General features: G+C 52.5%; 1 protein-coding gene across 1 annotated transcript in view; it reads left to right on the top strand.

Annotated features, from left to right (window-relative positions):
- LCMT2 (leucine carboxyl methyltransferase 2) overlaps positions 1 to 19,931 on the top strand; it is a 28,131-nt gene extending 8,200 nt beyond the window's left edge. Inside the window, exons 9-14 of the mRNA XM_025193713.1 lie at positions 7,845 to 8,108; positions 8,265 to 8,495; positions 11,119 to 11,216; positions 14,591 to 14,778; positions 14,868 to 15,003; positions 18,660 to 19,931. Of these exons, the coding sequence (XP_025049498.1) occupies positions 7,845 to 8,108; positions 8,265 to 8,495; positions 11,119 to 11,216; positions 14,591 to 14,778; positions 14,868 to 15,003; positions 18,660 to 18,824 (1,082 nt within the window). The 3' untranslated portion in view covers positions 18,825 to 19,931. The remainder of the gene's footprint in view (positions 1 to 7,844; positions 8,109 to 8,264; positions 8,496 to 11,118; positions 11,217 to 14,590; positions 14,779 to 14,867; positions 15,004 to 18,659) is intronic.
- Positions 19,932 to 20,859: the final 928 nt, after the last annotated feature.

Below are 20,859 nucleotides of genomic sequence, written 5' to 3'. Positions count from 1 at the left end.
TCATCACTTCACCCCGCTGAACACAGCTGCTACGACCAATGTGTCCAGAGCAGATTTACGCTTGCTTGTTGTGCATTCAATTTGTATGCCACCCTTCCTGGCAGAGGATCAGGGCAGCTTGCAGTCAGAGAACAGAAAACCTTCTAAAACAGGAGAATAGCAAGAGAAGAAAGCAGCTGAAAAGGAAACCAGAGTGTCAATGTGAAACAGAGGCCCTAAACAGTATCTCATCCAGCTTTGTTTGCTAATGCCCACCTGAATAGGAAAGTCTTGCAGTGTTTCCTGGAGACGTCCAGGCTCGGACGGTGGCCTTGAGGAGGGTTCCAAAACTGAGGAGTAACTTCTGGAAATGACCTCCCACAAGTTTGCCAAGCAGACTTGGTGTATGGATATTACTTGCAGAGGGTTGCTTTTGGCTGACCTTAAGGATTGTGATGGGGTGCAAGGGAGAAGGTGGTCCCTTAGGTTTGTGGAGCCCAAACTGTTTAGGGCCTTATTGGTCAAAACCAGCACCTTGAATTGTGCCCAGAGAGCTACTGGAAGCCAGCGCAGACACTGAAGGACTGGAGTGATGTGCTCCTGGAGACCCACTGGCCATGGCCACATTCTGTACCAGCTGCATCTTTTGGCAGCCTTCAAGGGCAGTCCTATGTAGAGCATGTTATATTAGTGTAGCCTTGAGATTACAAAGGCCTGGATGACTGTGTCCAGATCTAAATCTGATAGGAAGGGTCACAGCCTTCTCACCACATGGAGCTGGTGAAAAGTGCTCTAGCCATCACTGCCACTTGAAGATCCAGGTGCAGCAGAGGATCCAGGAGCACCCCAAGGGAAGCTGACCTCCATCGATGGCGGGTGTGCCAGTGCCGCCTCTGTCAAGTTCATCAAATCCCCAGCTGCAGCCAGGCACCGAGAAAGGACTGAGACTCCAGGGCCAGGGTCAAATGAGAAAGAGAGGCAGAGTTGGTTGTCATCAGCATTCTGATGGGCCCCCACTCCAGATCTCTCCAGGCTCGCCCAGTGGTGTATACATTGAACAGGAGGAGCACTTGCCCAGGAAAAGGTACTAAGTGGATATATAATGGATTAAGTGACTGCGGCGTTGATGCCTGCACAGTTGGATGGGTAAAAAATTGGCTGATGGGGCGCACCCAGAGAGTAGTGGTGGATGGGTTGTACTCAACCTGGCAAGATGTGAGCAGTGGGGTACCCCAGGGCTCGGTCCTCAGGCCCGCACTGTTTAACATCTTCATCAGCGACTTGGACGAGGGGGTGGAAAGCATGCTGTCCAAGTTCGCTGATGACACTAAGATGTGTGGCGAGGTAGACACACTTGAAGGGAGAGAGAGACTGCAACTAGATTTAGACAGACTACAAAAGTGGGCAGACAAGAATAGGATGGGGTTCAGTGTAGACAAATGCAGGGTGCTGCACCTCGGGAGAAGGAATCCACAGCATACATACAGGCTGGGGAGTTCCCTTCTTGAAAGCACGGAGACGCATGTAAATGAACATGAGCCACCAGTGCCAGACCGTAGTCAGCAAGGCTGGCCATACCTTGTCATGCATCTAAAGGTGCATCTCAAGCCGGTCCAGAGAGGTGATCCTCCCCCTCTAAGCAACTTTGGTCAGGCCGCAGTTGGAGTACTGCATCCAGTACTGGGCACTGCACTTCAGGAGGGATGTGGCCAGCCTGGAGAGGGGTTCAGAGGTGGGCCACCTGCTTGGTGAGAGGGCAGCAGGACAGGCCCTACGAGGAGAGACTGAAGGACCTGAACCTGTTCAGCCTCAGCAAGAGGAGGCTGAGGGGGGACCTGGTGGCTGCCGACAAGCTCATCAGGGGGGATCAACAGCAAATAGGCAGAGCTCTTTCTCCCCAGCACCACCTGGGGTGACGAGGAACAATGGTCATAAGCTGATGGAGAATAGGTTTAGGTTGGAGATCAGAAGGCAATATTCTACAGTTAGGGTGGCCCAAATCTGGAGCCAGCTTCCCAGGGAAGTGGTCCTCGCCCCTACCTTGGGCATATTCAAGAGGAGGTTGGACGATCACGTGTCTGGGGTCTGTGAACCCAGCATTCATTCCTGCCTGTGGCAGGGGGTCAGGCTAGATGATCTGTTCAGGTCCCTCCTGACCCTAGCTACTATGATACTATGATAATAAGCACTTGCCCACCACCCTCTGGAAAGAGCAGAACCAATTTAGAGTCGCCCTGCTAATACCCACCAGGTCATGTAAAAACTTTATTGGCTTCTCATGTATCAAAGCCCACTGAAAGATGCAGGAAGATCAGTAGGACAGTTTCCCCTGTTGGTCTCCAGGGGAAGATCATTAACCAGAGCCGTCCATGGCATCCTCTGTGCTATCCAGGACGAAAACCAGACTGACAAGGAGACTGGTGGCATGGAGATGTGCCTGAAGCTGTCAGGCAACCATCCATTTAGTGACCTTCCCCAAAAAGGAGGGAGGTTGGAGACAGAACGGTAACTGGCTGAAGAGCCAGCATTTAGCTATAGTTTGTTGAGTAGGTGCCTGTGCAGGGAGCGCTGCTGTCTTTTTAAGCATGGTTTGGGATTTGACAGTTAGCATCCACACGTGTAGGACATTGCTGGGTTCTCACAGCAGTTGTTATAATCTATCTGACAGCTGCTGCTTAGAGCTGTGAAGTACTTAGCACCGGGGACAGCATTTGTTGTCTGTTTGCCAGAAATTTGCGTTTAGCCTCTGGTCAGTTATGTAGCAACATGATGGCAAAGTTCAGCGTCAAGAAATGCAAAGTAATATTAGCACACTGGCGAGGAAAACAACCTCATAAAGAGTACAAACAGTATCTGATTAGCTGCATCAGTTCTGGAAGGGGACTTGGACATCTTTATGGACAGCTAGCTAGAGACCTCTGCTCACTGTCTAGCTTGAGTCAAGAAAACAAGCAAGCTGTTAGGATTCACAAGGTGGTGAATGATGCAGAGACCGTCATGTTTTTATAGAAATGGTGGTGGGCATCAATTGTTACAGCCTGCAGGCTGGACTCACCCATGGAACTGTTCCCTCTGGCCCACTGGTAGTCTGGCATGCTGCTAGGAGTTGGGGGTCATGGTGTGCTGCAGAATTTGGGGTGCCTGGGCTCCTGTTAAATGCTGTGAAACACATGGCCATCCATGGCAACTCCTTGGACCCCCACTGCAGGTGCTGCTGGGTCTGTGGATCCAGCCTGGGATCCAGCACACTTCAAGCAAGGAAACCTGGTAATAGCAGCTTCCATAACATGAGCCTCTGCTGGAGAAAAGGGAAAGTAACGCTGTCCATGCTGCGGGGTGGAGCAGTGCTGGGAGCACGTGGGGTGCCTGGCTGCTGGTGGTGGATGCTCTTTCCCCCAGCAGAGGCTCATGCTGCAGAAGCTGTTACGGGCTCAGCAGGAGCCTCTCCCCTGGCACTTGGAACTCAGCTCTGCTGTATTTCTGGGTGCTGGGGCAGAGGGTCCTCTGAATCATCCAGGGGCTGCTGGCCAGGATCGGGACCTCAGCTGACTTGTCTTGCGTTGCTGGCTGCCCACCCAGCTCAGTTTGAGAAGGGAAGAGGTGCTGGACAGTCTGGCTCGGCCAGCAGCACTGATGGAGTTCTGTACCTATGGGATAAAAAGGCAACCACGATGTTTTGCTCCCCCTCCCAGTTTTCCCTGAGGAAGTGCTGTACTTACTGATATTTTCAAGGAAAGATCTCTCTTTTCTTTCTCCCCCCCGCCTCTTTCATTCTGTCTTTCAAAATGATGAGATGGCCTCATTCTGGAGGGCTGTCTCCAGTGGTATCCCCCAGGGATCGGTGCTTGGACCCGTGCTCTTTTAATATATTCATTAATGACTTGGATGAGGGAGCGGAGAGTTCAGTGATTAAGTTTGCGGATGACATCAAACTGTGGGGAAACATGGGCACATTGGAGGATAGGGTCAGGATCCAGGACGACCTTGACAGACTGGAAGCATGGGCAGAATGAAATTGGATGAAGTTTAACAGGGGTATGTGCAAGGTCCTTCACCTGGGTGGGAAGGACCCTCACCATAACTACATGATGGGTGATGGTCTACTGGCTGTCCCGACATCTGAATGAGACCTGGGGGTCATGATCGAATAGAAGATAAATATGAGCCATCATTGTGATGAGGTCGCCAGGAAGGCAAATCAAACTCTGGTGTGCATCAGCCAATGTGTGACCAATACATCCAGGGAGGTACTCCTCTCTATTCAGTGTTGGTGAGGCTTCAGCTGAAGTATTGTGCCTAGTTCTGGGCACTGCACTTCAAGGAGAATGTGGATAAGTTTGAGAGGGTACAAAGAATGGCCACCCGTATGGTCAAGGGCATGGAGGATAGGTCCTATGCGGAGAGACTCCAGGAACTGGGCCTGTTCAGTCCGAGTAAGCAAAGGCTGAGAGGTGACTTGATAGCCGCCTACAAGTACGTCAGAGGTGAACACCAGGATCTAGGGGAGCAACTCTTCAGAAAGGCACCCCAAGGGAGGACGAGGGCCAGTGGGCATAAGCTAATAGAAACTAAATTCAGGCTAGACATAAGAAAAATCTTTTTCTCTGTAAGGATTACCAGAATCTGGAACGCGCTCCCAGCGGAGATGGTGCAGTCGAGGTGTTTGAGAGGAGGCTGGACAGGCACCGTGTCGAGCTCATCTGAGCCCAATAACTTCCTGCCCACGGCAGGGGACTGGACTTGATGATCTGACAGGTCCCTTCTGGTTCTACAGTTCTATGAAAAACCAGGCGTGTATGGTATGCAGGCTGTGCTGTATGTCAGAAGATAAGCTACATCAGAGGACATTCAGAGACGAGCAGCAAAACTGATTAGGGGTCTGGAATAATTTGTATGAAGAGAGATTGAGAAAACAGGGCTGGTTCACTTTGGAAGGAAGATAAGTAGGAGACAGTGGAGAGGTAACAGGATACGAATAAGCAGCTTCTGTAAGCCTGAAATTCTTTTAAATCGGGGCTCTCTAGCTGGTGCACATGGGCTGCATGTGGCCCCTGGGCTCCTGGTCTGAATGCCACCCCCACTGCTGCCATTGCTGGAGTCTCTGGGCTCAGTCTCCCTCCTCTGGCTTTTACCTTGTCATAAAATCATAGAAAATGAGGGTCAGAAGGGACCTCAGGAGGTCACATCTAGTCCAACCCCTGCTCCAAGCAGGACCAGCCCCAACTCCATCATCCCAGCCAAGGCTTTGTCTAATTGGGTCTTAACATCCTTCAAGGATGGAGCTTCTATCACCTCTCTAGGTAACTTGTTCCAGTGTTTTACTACCCTCCTAGTGAGAGAATTTTTCCTAAAAGCTGGCCTAAACATCCCTTGCTGCACCTTGAGCCCATTGCTTCTTGTTCTGGCATCTGCCTCCACTGAGAACAGCCCAGCTCCATCCTCTTTTGAAACCTCCTTCAGGTAGTTGAATGGTGCTATTAAATCCCCCCTCAGTCTTCTCTTCTCCAGTCTAAGTAAGCCCAGTTCCTTCAGCCTCTCCTCACCAGTCATGTGCCCCAGCCCCCTCACCGTTTTTGTTGCCCTCCACTGGACTCTTCCCAATTTGTCCACATCCTTTCTGTAGTTGGGGTCCCAACAGTGAACACAGTACTCCGGATGTGGTGTCACCAGGGCTGAATAGAGGGGAATAATCACTTCCCTTGACCTGCTGGCAGCGCTCCTACCAATGCAGCTCAGGATGCTGCTAGCCTTGGGAACAAGGGCGCACTGCTGGCTCCTGTTTAGCTTCTTGTCCCGTCATCCCCAGGTCCTTTTCTGCAGAGCTGCTGCCCAGCCAGTCACCCCCAGTCTGTCCCAGTGCATGGGATTGTTCTGTCCTAAGTGCAGGACTTTGCAATTGTCCTTGTTGAACCTCATGAGATTTCTTTTGGTCCAATCCTCCAACTTGTCTAGGTCACTCTGAATCCTAGCCCCACCTTCCATCCTGTCTACTACTCCTCCCAGCTGAGTGTCATCTGGGCTTGGAGCGGGATGGCCAAGAAAGCCTGTGGCCTGGGGACTCACAGAGGTCCTGGAGTCTGTATGATGCGGGAATACAGCACAGTGGGTGGAGGTGCTGGCATGGTGTGGTGGAGGGTGACCCTTGTATGGTATGGCAGGGGTGCACGTGCCAGAGGGGCATGTTGACATGTGGCCCCTACCCACTCAGAAGCTGAACTGCCATGTTTTAAACAAATCACTCGTGTTAGGAGACATCAGATCTGGGGCTGCCTCTCTAACTTGTATTCAGCCCCTTGCACAGAGTTACAAGTCCAGGATGGCATACCAGTGTGTATACAGGCCCTGGCCTCAGCCAGGGTGGGGGTGCCTGGTGGTCATGGAATGAATACCTCTTCATTCAGGGTTTGGTTCTCTTGTCACTGCTCAGAGCCTGGCTGTGTGCCTTGTGCCCTGCATGGTGCTCAAGCCCTGCCTCGCATACAAAATAAACAACTTCCTTGTCGGCTTTTTCCAGGCGCACATTGCAGCAGGGTCTGACTCCTCCACAACCAGGGCTGAACGTAGCTCCACAACCCCTCTGTGTCCTGATTTTCACCATTCTACAGACAGGCAACTCGGAGTCAGGCGAGATCTGGGCAAGAAGTGTGTTGCTGCAGTCCTGTGTGTCACACTACTTCAGTTGTTTTGAATGGGCAAAACAACTAATTATATATACATATGTGTATTTATACATACATATTATACATTTGTTTCTCTTAATTACTTGGAAGCAACTAAACCATCTTTTCCCCTGAGGTTTTCAAAACATTTCAGCCTGGGGGGAAACGTGGCACAGGAAATTTCAGACCAAGCAACTGAAAAGAGGATCTTATAATGGGATGCTGGGTATCTGTAAATATAGGGGGTGCTTTCAGCTTTGCATCTAATAGTGAATGATCTAGAAAAGGTAGGCAGGGAGTGTCTGTTCTTCTTGCCTTGTAAGGCAGCAGATTCAAAACTGATCATTTTTCGCACAGTGTGTAGTTAAATGCTGTGAAACTTAATGCCAAAGGCTATAGCTGAGGCCAAGGGCCTAACAGTAGGTAAAGAAAAGTGAGATGCTTGCATAACCAGGAAGATTCAGCTAGGACAGTTCATCAGTGAGCTTTGGAAGAGAGATTGAACCTCGTGCTTCAGGGTATTAGGCCAGTCTCTGAAAGACGAGACTTGATGTAAAGAGCACATTATCCCACGCCCACTTGCTTCCAGAGCATCTGGTGCAGGCCGCGCATGGAGACCGGATTCTGGGCTGAGGGGTGGTGGAGACAGTTCAGTCTGGCGGTGTCTGTGTGGAAGGCCAGTTCTGTGTCCAGATTTCTGCTCATTCGTAGGTCAATAACTGTGGAGCCAGAAAGGAAGCATTAGCTCATCTTGCCTGGTCCTGCATAATGCCAGCCAGAGACTGTCACCTGTTACCCCTGCCCTGAGCCAAATAGCTTGTTTGCCTAGTATCTTCCTTCTGAAAAGACACCCAGCTGCCAAGTGATAGATTTACCCCTTGGCTCTGAGTTTGTTCCTGTCATTAATTAGCCTTGCTGTTCAGAAAGATGTGCCTTGTTTCTAATTTTACTTTGACTGACTCCAGCTTCCAGCCACTAGTGCTTGCTCTGCCTTTCTTTGCTAACTTAGAGGGTTCTTTAGTTGCCAGACCTTTCCCCCCACAAGGTACTTGTACCCTGCAGCCAAGGTGCCTCTCAATCATCTCTTGATAAGCTGAACCAGTTCACCTTTTGCTTTGGGTTGTCTGCGTCTTGGTTCTTGTTTGAGTAGGATCTGGGGCACACTGCAAAGAAACCCCGAGAGCCTTAGAGTCTTCCTCTTTTCAGTTGCAGCTTCTGTTCCTGGCAATGCCCCTGCCACCACTGGGAGCATCCGTGCCTCCGTGTGCGTGATTGATTCCGAAGCCGCAGGCCTGAGGAGGTTTGCTCACCGCTCTGTGCTAATCGGACCACATCTAGTCCTTACCACTGGTGGCTTTGGAGAGCAGGATGGACGGCACTGTCGCCTGAGAGAGCTTCACCTCCTAGTCAGGCATAAGCACAGCTGGCGAGCAGGCTGCGTGAGAGTGGAAGAGCCCAGCAGTGCTTGGGGTGAGTTCTTACCTTGGGATGGGGTATACACAGGAATCCATGTGACACCGGTGCAGCAGTGATGGAAACTGGAGCGGACTGAAGCCTCTGGTGTGGTAACCGTCAGAATGTCCTGATTGGGAGCAGTCCAGTTCCTGGGCTTTTCTCTCTCTACAGGTGGGTGGTTGTACCACACTGTGACTCGTCTCTCCGAGAGCCGGGCCCTGGTAATGGGAGGGCGAATGTCCCCCACCAGCACAGCGTTGGGGGCGCTGTGGCTAGAGTTCCACAAATCCTCAAGTGCCTTGGACCCAGACAGCATCGTGGTGCAGTTCAAGAGGCTGCAGCTAGCTGAGGAACCGGTCTCACAGCGCTGGAGACATACCACAACTGAGGTGACATGCCAAGGTAAGGAGACCTGGAGAGGGTTTTCCCCAGTGATGGGGATGCTCTGACTGAGCTGGGGAAGGGAGGTAAGAGCTGTAAGCAGACCTGGCGTTATAGCCATCCCACAAGCACACCAGCAACCACACGCTATTGAGGCCCAACGTGGTAATTTAGTCTTGCCTAGCTTCCCAAGTAATGCTGGCTACTGCATTCCACCGAGATGTGTCTGCTTTGTATTCCTGCATCTCAAACAGTAAATTCTGGTTGAGCTGGAGACCACGTTTTAGAAAGAGATGCACGATCCTGAAGCCTCCATTTCCCTGGGAACTCTGTTCGAGGGGTTGTTCATCCTTGCTGTTTGGACATAGGTGCCTCTTATAGGCCAGGATTTTCTGCGATAGCTTTTATTGGACCAGCTGTACAGTTGGGAGAGCTGTTTGACACATGTTTGGGGCATCTGGATTTTAACATCCAGCCATTGGATCTTATTATGCCTTTGTCCACAGATGAGGGACGGGTTGTCTGTATTCAGAATTATACCCAAGTAATCAAATAACCTCTCTGGTCTTATTTTAGATAAATTAAACAGATTGAGCTCTAAGTCCCTCGCTGCAAGGCCCTTCTCAGACTCGAAGTCATTTCTGTGGCTTTTCTCTGCACCTCCCAAATTTTTCAACATCCTTTTCTAAATGTAGACACCAGAACTGGATGCAAGTATTCCAATAACTGGCCAGCTGGTGCTGCAACCAGATGTAAAACTACTTCCATACTCCTACTCACTAATCCTTTGTTTATACACCCGAGGATCACATTCGTGTTTTTTGCCACCACGCTGTATGGAGAGTTTATACCGAGTTGTTTGTTCGTCGTGATCCCCGTTCCCTTAGGGACTCGCTGCTTCCCCGGACAGTTCCCCATTCCATGACTATGGCCTGCGTTTTGTTTTTTGTCTTTTGTTTCATGGCCTTGTATGTGGCTATGTTAACACACATTTTTATCAACCCATCCAGATTCCTCTGTGCGAGTGCCCTGTCCTCCTTGTTACTAACCTCTCCTGCTCTGCAAATGGTATCAATAGTGAGGTGTGTTTACTTCCAGGCCGCTAATAAGCCTGTGTATCAGGGCTAGGGTACACCCCTCAAGACACCCTCGTTCCATGACAGTTCTCTGTTGATCTTTACTTCTGAGATTTGTCAGCCCGCCTGTGTTCCACTTAACTTGTGCTTCCTCGTGTTACGTAGCGCTAACTTTGTGAGCAGACTGTTGTGATGTGCCAAGTGAAACACTACAGCAGTCTGATTGCTACGCTGATATCATTGTCTGTGAAGTAAACGATAATCTCATCAAAAGGCTGAACTGGGTTTGTCTGACCAGACCCAGTTTCTATGAAACTGTTTTGAGTGGTTTTAATTGGGGTTGACATCTTTTAAATCGGCTTTTCCATGAGTGTTTCTAGGACCGAAGTTAGACTGGTTTGTAGCAGCCCAGATCATCTCTCTTTTACTTTTCATGCTACTGGCACAATCCTGGCTTTTTTCCACTTTCCCAAACCTTCCCATGTGTCACAGGATTTGTTACAAGTCAGCTTCAGTGTCTTGGAGAACTTCTTGTTCAAGTTGTCTTATGTCCTGGAGTGAAAATTGTGCAGAGTTAAAGCTGCTTCGTTTTCATTGTTAGTTGCTGGTTAACATTCTTGCTAGTTATTGATGACATTAAAAATAATTTCCACATCGCTGCAAAATATGTAGGCATTGTCCAGCTGCTTTTCCCCAAACGCAACAGACAAAACTTGTTGAATGTTTCTGTCTTTTCTGCCTAGTGGTTAATAATCTCATGATCCTAGTTTAGGTATTCAAGCTGTGCTTCTGCCAGGATTTCTCTGGTGCCAGATATGTAGAAGTAATTCCTTCTAGTTTTCCTTATCCATTGTCTGCATTTCCTAACTGCTGATCTGTAGTCATGGCTCTTTCTTTTCCAGTTTTCTGTTTTATTATTTACATATTCATTTTCATTGCCTCTTTCATCTTCTCTTAACCAAAATGCATCTCTTGCTCACAGAAGCAGTCTTTTATGTCTGCAGAGTTGCTGGTTAGTTTGGGGTTGCGGGGGGGAGAAGGGATTCTAATAAGCACTTTTTGACTATTCTTAATTGTTATTTATATTTTTAGGTTTAATATTTTTGTTCCGCTTGGGTTTGCTCATGATTGCTTTCAGCTTTGGGAGCTGTGGAACAGTGTGCTAAGTAATAGCTCCCTGGGGCAGAGGTATTTTAATGCTGTTTCCATTTTTCAGGATTTGGGTTTTTTTTAACAAACATCTGTAAATCGCTGATACGTTCTCTGAGCTTTCCATGCCAATAAAGTGTTCTGAAGTGAGAGGTGAAACTCCTTCCCCAGTTCAGTAGGGAGTTGGTGGCAGGACTGGGGTTAGGACCCAGTGTTTGGGAGCAACCTGTCCCACCTTGCAGCTTTCTGAGAGACCAGCACAGCTCCGAAGCCATTGCAAACTCATTGTGCAGGGTGGGAGCAAAAAGCGTGTGGGTCGATTTGGGTCTGCCCTAGCAGCTGCTATGCAGTGACCCAGGCGGGAGGTCTTTTGTCATGCTCCAGGTCCTAGCTCTTCACCTGATTGTGTGTCTTTCTAGGCCAGAAATACTTGTTTATCTATGGGGGCTGTTCTGCTGTGTGGCCTTTGCTGGGGGACTGGTATTTCCTGCATGTGGAGGAGCTCTCCTGCACGCAGGTAAGTGCCCAAGGAGGAATCAAGCCTTGAACTGTGGCTGGGGCTGGAGAGCCCAGCACCCAGAGCCCATTTAAGACAGCCATCTTGTGACCTGAAGCAAGCATCCTGCATGTGGAGACGGGTACTATCTGTCCCTGCTATGCTTCTGTGTGTCCCTGCCCTGCTTCAGCCACTGAATCAGGGGGGTTGACAGTGGTTTGGTTCATGGCACCTCCACCTAGTGGAATGCAGAGCTCGGAGTTGGGTGCCAGCAGCTTGTCTGGGGTGTGCAGAAGAATGGGACAAAAAAGCCAGCGTGCTGAGCAGGGAGGCCTGAAAACACGCCCTCTTAAAAGAGAGAGAGGCCACGCTCTAGGCTGCAGGGACACCTCCCACCATTGGGTTGCAGCTGTGAGCTCTTCTGGATGTGGTGGTGCTGTTTCTCTCTTAATGATGAGGTTGGTGGAAGACTGCAGGGACCTGGCTTCAGTCCCACTGCTGCCCCAGGTGACTTCCCACCTCCCAGGGGAGTGCCCTGGCCAGCAATTCCCCTCGCTGGCATGAAGCAATGGAGCACTCATTGGGCCAGAGACAGGGGAAAGGAGTCAATCTGCTGCAGAGCCTGGGGGTTGGCTGCTCCCCGGGGAATGGGGAGATGCCAGGTAACCTGCTACTTCATTTTTAAATATCCCCTTGTAAATGGCCGGGGCCCCAGGGGAGCGCTGTGACCAGCAGGCCGGGGAGTGGAGCACATGCATTATCTGCCTTCCTCACAAAGTGGTGTGGGGCCTTTATTTGAAAAAGTTTCTCTCTGATGAATGCTTTCTAGTTGCTGGACCAGAAAGTACTCCATCATCCTTGCATGATTTCACTTCCCACCGAACCAGAACAGGCTTTTGCCCAGAGCTGTCCTCACTCTTGATTGTGGTATCACAGCTTCTTGGTCATTTGATAAATACCATCTCTCTCTCTCTTGATTCTCATTCACATTTTTGTGTCTAAATTTTTCCTCTGATAGATTCTGTTCAAAATTTTCCCCATCTGTGGAAAAGCAGTGTGTCTAAATAACTACATTAGATATCTGGAGGCTGTGGTTTGCTCTTTGCCCATACTGAATGGAAGTGGGTGGGAGCACTGGTTCCTAGCCTCCCAGCAGCTTCCAGTCTAGCTAGTAGTTCATCTTGATCCATCGCAACGAGATCCCAGTAGGTCACCTGGTGTCTGCATTTCTCCTGGAAATCTCAGCTCAGGGTAGGAACAGGGATCCATTAGGCTGGGGGTGTTTGAGGGAGCTGGACCTGATGGCCCCTTCCCATGCTGGCCTGGGCAGCACGCATACTGTGTCGGTGCCTTCCAACTTCATTCCCTCAGCGAGGCAGGCAGGATGGGGGTGGCCAAGCTCCACAGTCTGGGGCAGAGCTTCTAGTGGGGGCCAAGGGGACTTTACAACTTCTCCTGCCCCAGGACATGAATCCCCCCCTTGGAAGGAGCCAAGGGCAGGGCAGACCTGGGCTGAGCTGCATCTCGCACTGCTGAGCCAGCCTCACCATCCTGCTGCGGAAAGGCAACTGAGGCAACCCTGCCCAGACTGGCCCACAGAGGAAGCTGCACAGGCTTTCACAGCCAGCCAAAGTCCCTGAGCAAGTATCTGAGTGGGGGAAACAAGACATCAGCCCTTCCCCTTTTTTCTCAGTCTACTTTCCTTCCAGAAGCTGGCAGAGGCTGAGCCATAGCAAATGCCTGAGAGAGGGAAACGGCTGTGGGAACAAAGCCCCCAGAAACAAACACAGCCCTGGGCTTTGGCTGGGAATTGGAAAGACAGGCTGAGCTGACCCATTTGTCTATAAAATCCAATTCCAGTGGTGGGGCAACCCCAGCAGCCCGTGGCTCACAGCTCTGGCTTTCCCCTGCAAGGAGGCTGAAGGACTCACTGCAACAATCCCCACAGACTGCAGTACAAGGGAGACCGTGTCCTAACACAAAAAGAACAGACCCCAGGTAACCTAGTGGGATCTCACTGCCACGGATCAAGATGGACTGCTTGTTAGACTAGAAGCTGCTGAGCGGCTAGGAACAAGTGCTCTCACCCGGTTCCATTCAGTATGGACGAAGAGCAAACAGCATCCAGATACCTGTAGCTGGGGACGGTCTTGGCTGGGGCACATGGCTGCCTGGTGTCACTGTGCCCCTGGAGAGAGAGGCTAACTGTCCTTGTGAGAGCCAGGGGACCAAATAAGAAACTGCACCAAAGGCCACAGGCCACCTAATTACGAGAGCATAGTGACTGCAGGGCCAGCATCGCTAGACTGTGTGCAAGGGTCCCAGCTGCCCTGGACAAGCTGTAGATCACCCCCATGCTTCAAATTTTGAGGGCTGTCACAGCCCCCCCACATTGTGTCTCATTTGCCATGGACCTACCGATTCCTGCCTCAGGTTGGACCTTTAGGTTCAACTGCCATCATCTGCCCCTTTTTCTCCCCCAAGACAAGAATTTTTGTGCTTTTACCTGCCGTCCCTCATGTGGGATTAGCTCACTGTGAAGTCTTCAGAGCTGCCTCGCAGTCCTCCTTCCACTGCTTCCTGAAAACCCCTTTTCCATGGGGCGTACAAGAGACTGGATCACGGGTAGGCTGCTGCCAAGCTGGAAGAGCCCTGTATGTGCTGGCCAGTGTTACCTTGCTCCCTGGCACTACACCATCCGCTTGTCTCTTTTGGTCTCCTCTTGTCTGACACGTTGACTGTGAGACTTCTGGGACAGGGACCAGAGACCAGCCCCAGGGGCTTCTGATCTCTTACCCCAGGCAGCACAAGGGCAGCTCGGACACCAACAATACAGTCTCCCAAGCCAAATTCCTCCTGATGCCACCGTTTTCCTTTCAGCAGCTTGGCCAGGCTGCTAAGAAGCTCCTGCACTCAGTACGGAACTGGTAGTCTGTTACAGACCCCTGCCAGCATCCTCGGCTTTTCATTTAGCACCGGGGTTCACTCGTGTTCAGGAATCTGTGGCTCTGAATTGGCAACAATCCAAAAGGGGCAATGGTGTCTTTAACACAGAGGTGGGTGTAAGGATAAACAGGTGTGTCACTGCCCTGAGCGTGTGAAAGTAAGAAGCTTTCAGTCTGTATGATGCTCAGGTATTGCAGCATTGGGACCCGGTCCGTGCCAGTGCAGTAAGATGGAAACTTTCCTCCAGCACAGCCACCTCCAAAGAACCAGACATTGACTCTGCCCTGGAACGGTTTCTCCTGGCCTGACCTGCTTATGCTTCCCTCTGTGCTGCCCTCACGGTGGTACAGGGGCAGGGTCATGCCCTTCAGGGGGTGAGAGGAAGATAAGAATTTGGGAGGGGAGCGCTTTCCTTGCAGAGCTCAGCCTGTGGCATTGTGCTTTCCCAGGTTCCGGTCCTGGGCGTGGTCCCGGACGGCCGTCATTCCCACAGTGCCTGTGCCTGGGCCGGGGGAGCACTCATCGCAGGAGGCCTGGGAGCAGCTGAACAGCCGCTGGGGTCAGTGCTCTTCCTGAGACCGACAGAGAGTGGCTTTCAGTGGCAGACATTGGAGACGTGTCCTCCTCTTGTCCCCAGGTGGGTGGACATCCTTCAGGACAATGTGCTGGTGGCCTTCACATGGTTCCCCTGGTCCCAGGCATCCCATTTCTGTGTTTTGCTCGCAGGTATTCACACACTGCTCACGTGCATGATGGGAAGCTCCTGCTGGTGGGGGGAGTGTGGCTTCTTGCTCCGTCGGTGCCTGGTGTGGCTGTCGTTGACCTGATGACAGGTGCCAGCGTGGAGTACCAGATTGACGTGGTAAGTGCAGAAAAAGGCCTCTGCAGGGGACTCTGCTCTGGGTAGGGAGAAGGCTGTGCTGTGAGCTGTGCTGACCACTTGCGCGTCTGCCCCCTGAGCAAAGAGCAGAGGCAAGTTATGACCGGAGCAGATGCCTCTGCATCTACCAGGAGAGCTCTGTCCCTGCTGTGCTTCAGCCTGGCCCCAAGACTTGGGAGTTTTGGCAGAGGGGAGTTCTAGGGAGCTAGACCTTGGAATGGCTGAAGTGTAGGAGCTGCCATAGCTTTGACTGAGGAGAGAAACCATGTTGGGCAAGGCAACAGTAAGCCTGGGCTTAGCAGAGGCCATGGTCTGGGACCCGGCGTGTGACACATTAAGTACCGGCAGCAGAGAGGGGCCTGCAGCTGAGCCAGGCTAGGGGAGGCTCTTCTTGTTGGAAAAGCTGCTCTGTGGGGAAGGTTGCTGGCCTCCTGAAATGAGCTCCCTCTCCTCCACAGCGTCTGCCCACGAGGGTACTCTTGATGACATAACTGTGCCATGATCAGAGTCTGTTACTAGTGGGGCTGTTGCTGTTCAAGAGTCCAGCGCACCCTTCTCCTCCGGCCCTCCAGGCCAGGAAGGGAAGGGTGACCCCAGCAGCAATTCAGTTCCTCGCTGCTGCCCAGAGTAGCTAATGTGCTGGTAGTACCAGCTCAGCATGCCTGCCCCTGGCAGATGCAGCAGTGCTGTCTGTGGCAGTTTCAGTCTCTGTATCTGAAGGCCAGTCACTATTAGCCCTATGGGTAGTTTTAGGTAAGGAGACAGGGGTGAGGACAGCAGCTCCCGGTGCCTCAGTGAGGATGGGATCCCGATTGCCTGGTCCGCCTCCAGGGTGTGGACAGATGCGACGGTCGTGAGGCATTCAGTTCGGAGACTGACAAGGTGTAACATGCGTTAGTCACTGTGGCAGTACAGTCTGTTCTTCAACTGTTTCTCGTTGCTGGGACTTAGGGCACATCCCAGTCACTGTTAGCATCTCCAGCAGCCAGCAGTGCACACGGGAGTAACAGCAAAGATCTCTGCCACAAGCAAAATGCTCTACCCTTCAGCAAGCTGCTGCAGTCCTTCCCACTCACAGATAGAAGTAGGTCCTATGTGCCTCCCATCTGGCTTAGTAGGCTCTTGCCTATAGAAGTGTATGGCTCTGAGCCAGTTAGTCTCCAAGTGCCTTGCTTTCTCCTTGTCCCTTTGTAACACTGCCAGTTTGCACCTCAGACCTTCTCGCGTGTGGCTGAAGTCAGTGTGAACCCGAGAGCGCACGTTAGTCCCCACTGGCAGGTAGCTTGGTAAAGCATGTCACAGGGCACTGTCTTTTTCCATTGTGGGTGCTGTTTTCCTGTTGTCACCTAGTGCAGTTCAGAGAAACGTGGGCTCAGGAGGGGTGGGGGCTCCCTGGGACCCTGTGTAATGTATGGGATGGCAGTTCCCAGCTCACCCCACTGTACTGGGACAAGGATGAATTGACAGACGTGCTACTCTGCTGAAGTATGCAACTGCCCAGGTGTTACTCGGCAGTGCCACAGCAGCGCCCCTGTGGGAGAGGTGTGTTGAGGGTCAATCAGTTGAAAGGGAACTGACTACCTAGGATATTGTGGAGTCTTTTACGAGAGGTCACATATGCATTTGGCTGGGATAGGTTTGTCAGGGACAGTCCTGACCTGAGCAGGGGTTTGGAGATGTGGGCTCCCTGCTAGCCCAGCTGGTCTTGGATTGTGTGTACCATTAGGGGAGAACAGCTCATTAGCAAATTCTCTGACCCAAAGTGTGAATGACTCTTGAAGGGCTCTGTTGTACACCAGCTCCAGCGGAGACGGGATGTCTCAGAGCTGACCTTCACACCCAGGGAAAGTGAGAAGTTCCATGTTTTTGCTCCCAAGGAGGGTGAGTCTGGGGCCCGAGTCTGATGCTTTTCTATTACTATGGACCAGCAAATTGTCTCCCGCCACCTCCATGGATTCCTGTGGTCATCATGGGAAGGAGAAGAGGTCAGTGTGCCTGCCTGTCACAGAATCAGAGAAGTAGGGGCTGGAAGGGACCTCCAGAGGTCATCTAGTTCAGTGGTTTTCAACCTTTCCATTTGCAGACCCCTAAAAAATTTTGCATGAAGGTGCGGACACCTTTGCAATGTAAGTGTGGGCATTCACACACTTTTCATTGATCATAGTCACCTTTCACAGACCCCTTAGATATAGTCTGTGCCCTGCACCGGGCTCTGAAAAACCACTGCTGTAGTCCAGCCCCCTTTCTGGGGCAGGATCAGCCCTGTCCAAACCATCCCATACAATCCATAATCTAAACTCTACATAAGATGGCCTGCAGCTCTGACACAATACAGACCTAGCACCCTCACTTGCCACAGGTAAAGCAGGGGAACCAGGGCAACCAATGTCCTGCTTCTATGAAATGTTGTTAGGATGTTTGTGCCAGAATTGGTATAGCCATCAGAGCTTTTTGAAACCACTGTACTTGTCAAACCAGCAGCAGATTTGCTTTGTCTATGCTGGGAGCTGTTCCCCAAGATCAGGGCTTAGTGCTGTGCAGATCCATTGTCCCTATAGCTGCTGGCTTTGATGCTGTGTCCAACATCAGCATAAGCAAGCTGCTTGCCCAGCTCTGAGCTGCTCTTTTACGGAGAATATCATCCTCCACTAGCCAGACACAGTTCAGAGTGGAATTGTTTTTCCTCCAGGGATTATCCATTCTGAACCAGCTATAGCAGGGGGCTGCACTTGATGGCCCAAGGCTTCCTTTCCTGTCCTGTCCCATGTCCCTTTACCTCCTAGGCTGCTCCAGTTTGTTAGTGATTAGATTACAAATATACTGATTAGATTAGTAATCTCCAGCTATATTGGACTATTTGCTGTCTCTCTCAGCCTTCAGGCCTGCCAGGCAGGTCACTCCAAGCATACTCGGGACCAACAGCTGCTCACGACAGCCGAGTGAACACTACTCTGTTTTCATGCCCTAGTGCTCCATAGCTTCTGAAGGGGTTAGCACATGCATTTGCACATAGTGCGGAAACGTTTTCTTGGGATCTGAACCTGGCATTGGCCTTGCTGATGGCTCCATCACCGTGAGCCCGTGCAGTCAGGCTGGTTAGGCCAGTAGGCAGTATTTTGGGGAGAATCACCCCTGCAGGCCGTATCAGCTCTCCCAATGCGGGCAGGCCAGGGCTGTTGGAGGCTGTCACCCAGAGTCTGCCCCAGCGCAGTTTGGGATCTGCATGTGGGGCAGCTTGTTCATCTACCGGGTTTGAGATTCCCCAGGAAGGCAGGGCAGCCGCTTCCTGGGAGTAACTGCAGCTTTTTAGATGCTCGCTGTAGTGCCCTGGGTAGGGGCACAGGGAAGAGGACATGCTAGCCCAGTGGATGTCGCTAGCAAAACCTACCAGAGCGCTGGGCATGGGGCGCCTGTTCCTCATGGGTGGGTCCGCAGGTGTGGGATGCCTCAAAGTGCCAGGTGAGCCGGCCCCTGCCCTTGAGTGCTGCAGTCTCCGTTCCCGGTGGATCTCAGTGCTGTGGCTGAGCCCCCACCCTCACCCCCACATGCCCAGGTCGCACTCGGCCTCAGACCAGCTGCCCTGGAGCAGGCAGCTCCATGCCCACCACCGGGCTCAGGGCTCACTTGTTCTCTTCCAGGAGGCCGTGGAGTGGCCGTTGCTGCTGCACAACCACAGCAGCGTCCTGCTGCCTGACGAGAAGGAGCTGCTGCTCATTGGTGGCGGAGGGAACTGTTTCTCCTTTGGGACCCATCTCAACCCCCAGCCTGTCTGCTTGGACCTCTGTGACATCCTGACCAGCTGAGCTGCTGCTGGGACACTGCCTGGGACAATCAGTGCTGTGCTGTGGAAGGGGCCATCAGCTTCATCGGGGCGTCTGAGGGCCTGGGCACAGGGTGAGGGCTGTGCTGTGCACCCATGCGCCTGGACTTCCTGCTTGGCTTCTGTCCGTGTGATGGTGCCAGGTGCTGAATTGCTCACACAGCACTTTAGTGAAGGGAGAGGAGCAAGAGCGGGGGTGGAAGCCTTGCTATGGGGAGCACCAGACCATCCTGAGCTCGTGCTCCATCCGTGTCCTGGGACGAGACTTGGTGACAGCAGGGACAGTGCAGGTGACGTGAAGCCAGGAGCGTTTCTGGAGAAGTGCTTGCATCAGGCTTGTGTCGCTGCCCCACCAGTCAGCGGGGCGGGGGCCAGGCCCCTTCCCAGGTGCTGACTGATGAACTTGTTCGATTACAGTGTTCCTGCCTCCTATGCACGTTGACTGTGTGAGGCCCATTTGTCCCGTCCCACTGACTGCCAACTGCGCACGTGGCGGGCCTGTACCGACGCTGTCCTCGGGCCGCCCTGGAATCGACATCAGACGTTCTGGTGCCTTCCACCCGGCTCGCAGTCCAGCAGCTGTTAACCCCTTTCAGCAGAGTCCTGGCCAGCCCTTGGGCCTGCGTGAAGGCTGGGCTCCCCTGGGTGGCAGAGCGCGGTGGAGCCAGGGCCGTGGGGACCAGGGCGATGCCTGGCAGCGCTTACCCCTGAACTGGCCCCTTGGGTGTGGGGTCACAGCGTGCTCTGCGGCTGGGCAGCACCTTCTGCTTGGGCATCTGGTTCAGGCTCCCAGGCCTCGTCCTCTCCCATCTGCTCGTATCCACCTTGCCCTGGTGCAGCGCTCTGCTGAGGCTGCGGTGTAGCGCGGGGGGGGGTAGGGCTCCCGCAGCCCTCAACAGACTCTCGTCTGCGGGGAGCGTGTCCTTGGGCTCCCCGTGTTGCCACCCACCTGCTCCAGGAGCCTGCGCAGCTGGGGCCGTGCTGTTTGGCATCGCACCCCGATGCCCCGCTTCAGCCACGTTACCACTGTCCAAGCCCACCCCGGTGGTGCGCTGTGGAAACCTGAATGTTTGCAGTGCACTGGATGGGAACGCACTGGCTGCTCCCAACACGGCCAGCCGCAAGTGTAGAGCTGAAACACTCCATCTCCCAGCATGCCTCGGGGGCAACACAGCCAGCCCTAAGTCTAGAGATAGAACACTCCATCTCCCAGCATGCCTCGGGGGCAACACAGCCAGCCCTAAGTCTAGAGATAGAACACTCCATCTCCCAGCATGCCTCGGGGGCAACACAGCCAGCCCTAAGTCTAGAGATAGAACACTCCATCTCCCAGCATGCCTCGGGGGCAACACAGCCAGCCCTAAGTCTAGAGATAGAACACTCCATCTCCCAGCATGCCTCGGGGGCAACACAGCCAGCCCTAAGTCTAGAGATAGAACACTCCATCTCCCAGCATGCCTCGGGGGCAACACAGCCAGCCCTAAGTCTAGAGATAGAACACTCCATCTCCCAGCATGCCTCGGGGGCAACACAGCCAGCCCTAAGTCTAGAGATAGAACACTCCATCTCCCAGCATGCCTCGGGGGCAACACAGCCAGCCCTAAGTCTAGAGATAGAACACTCCATCTCCCAGCATGCCTCGGGGGCAACACAGCCAGCCCTAAGTCTAGAGATAGAACACTCCATCTCCCAGCATGCCTCGGGGGCAACACAGCCAGCCCTAAGTCTAGAGATAGAACACTCCATCTCCCAGCATGCCTCGGGGGCAACACAGCCAGCCCTAAGTCTAGAGATAGAACACTCCATCTCCCAGCATGCCTCGGGGGCAACACAGCCAGCCGCAAGTGTAGAGCTGAAACACTCCATCTCCCAGCATGCCTCGGGGGCAACACAGCCAGCCCTAAGTCTAGAGATAGAACACTCCATCTCCCAGCATGCCTCGGGGTGGGAACAAAATGGCCGACAGGAAGTGTAGCGTGGAATACTCCATCCCCCAAAATGCCCCGAGAACAAAATGG

Source organism: Alligator sinensis, unplaced genomic scaffold (assembly GCF_000455745.1).
Source record: "Alligator sinensis unplaced genomic scaffold, ASM45574v1 scaffold948_1, whole genome shotgun sequence".
In the NCBI taxonomy this organism is placed as follows: Eukaryota; Metazoa; Chordata; order Crocodylia; family Alligatoridae; genus Alligator; species Alligator sinensis.
This window is presented reverse-complemented; position numbering and strand designations above follow the sequence as displayed.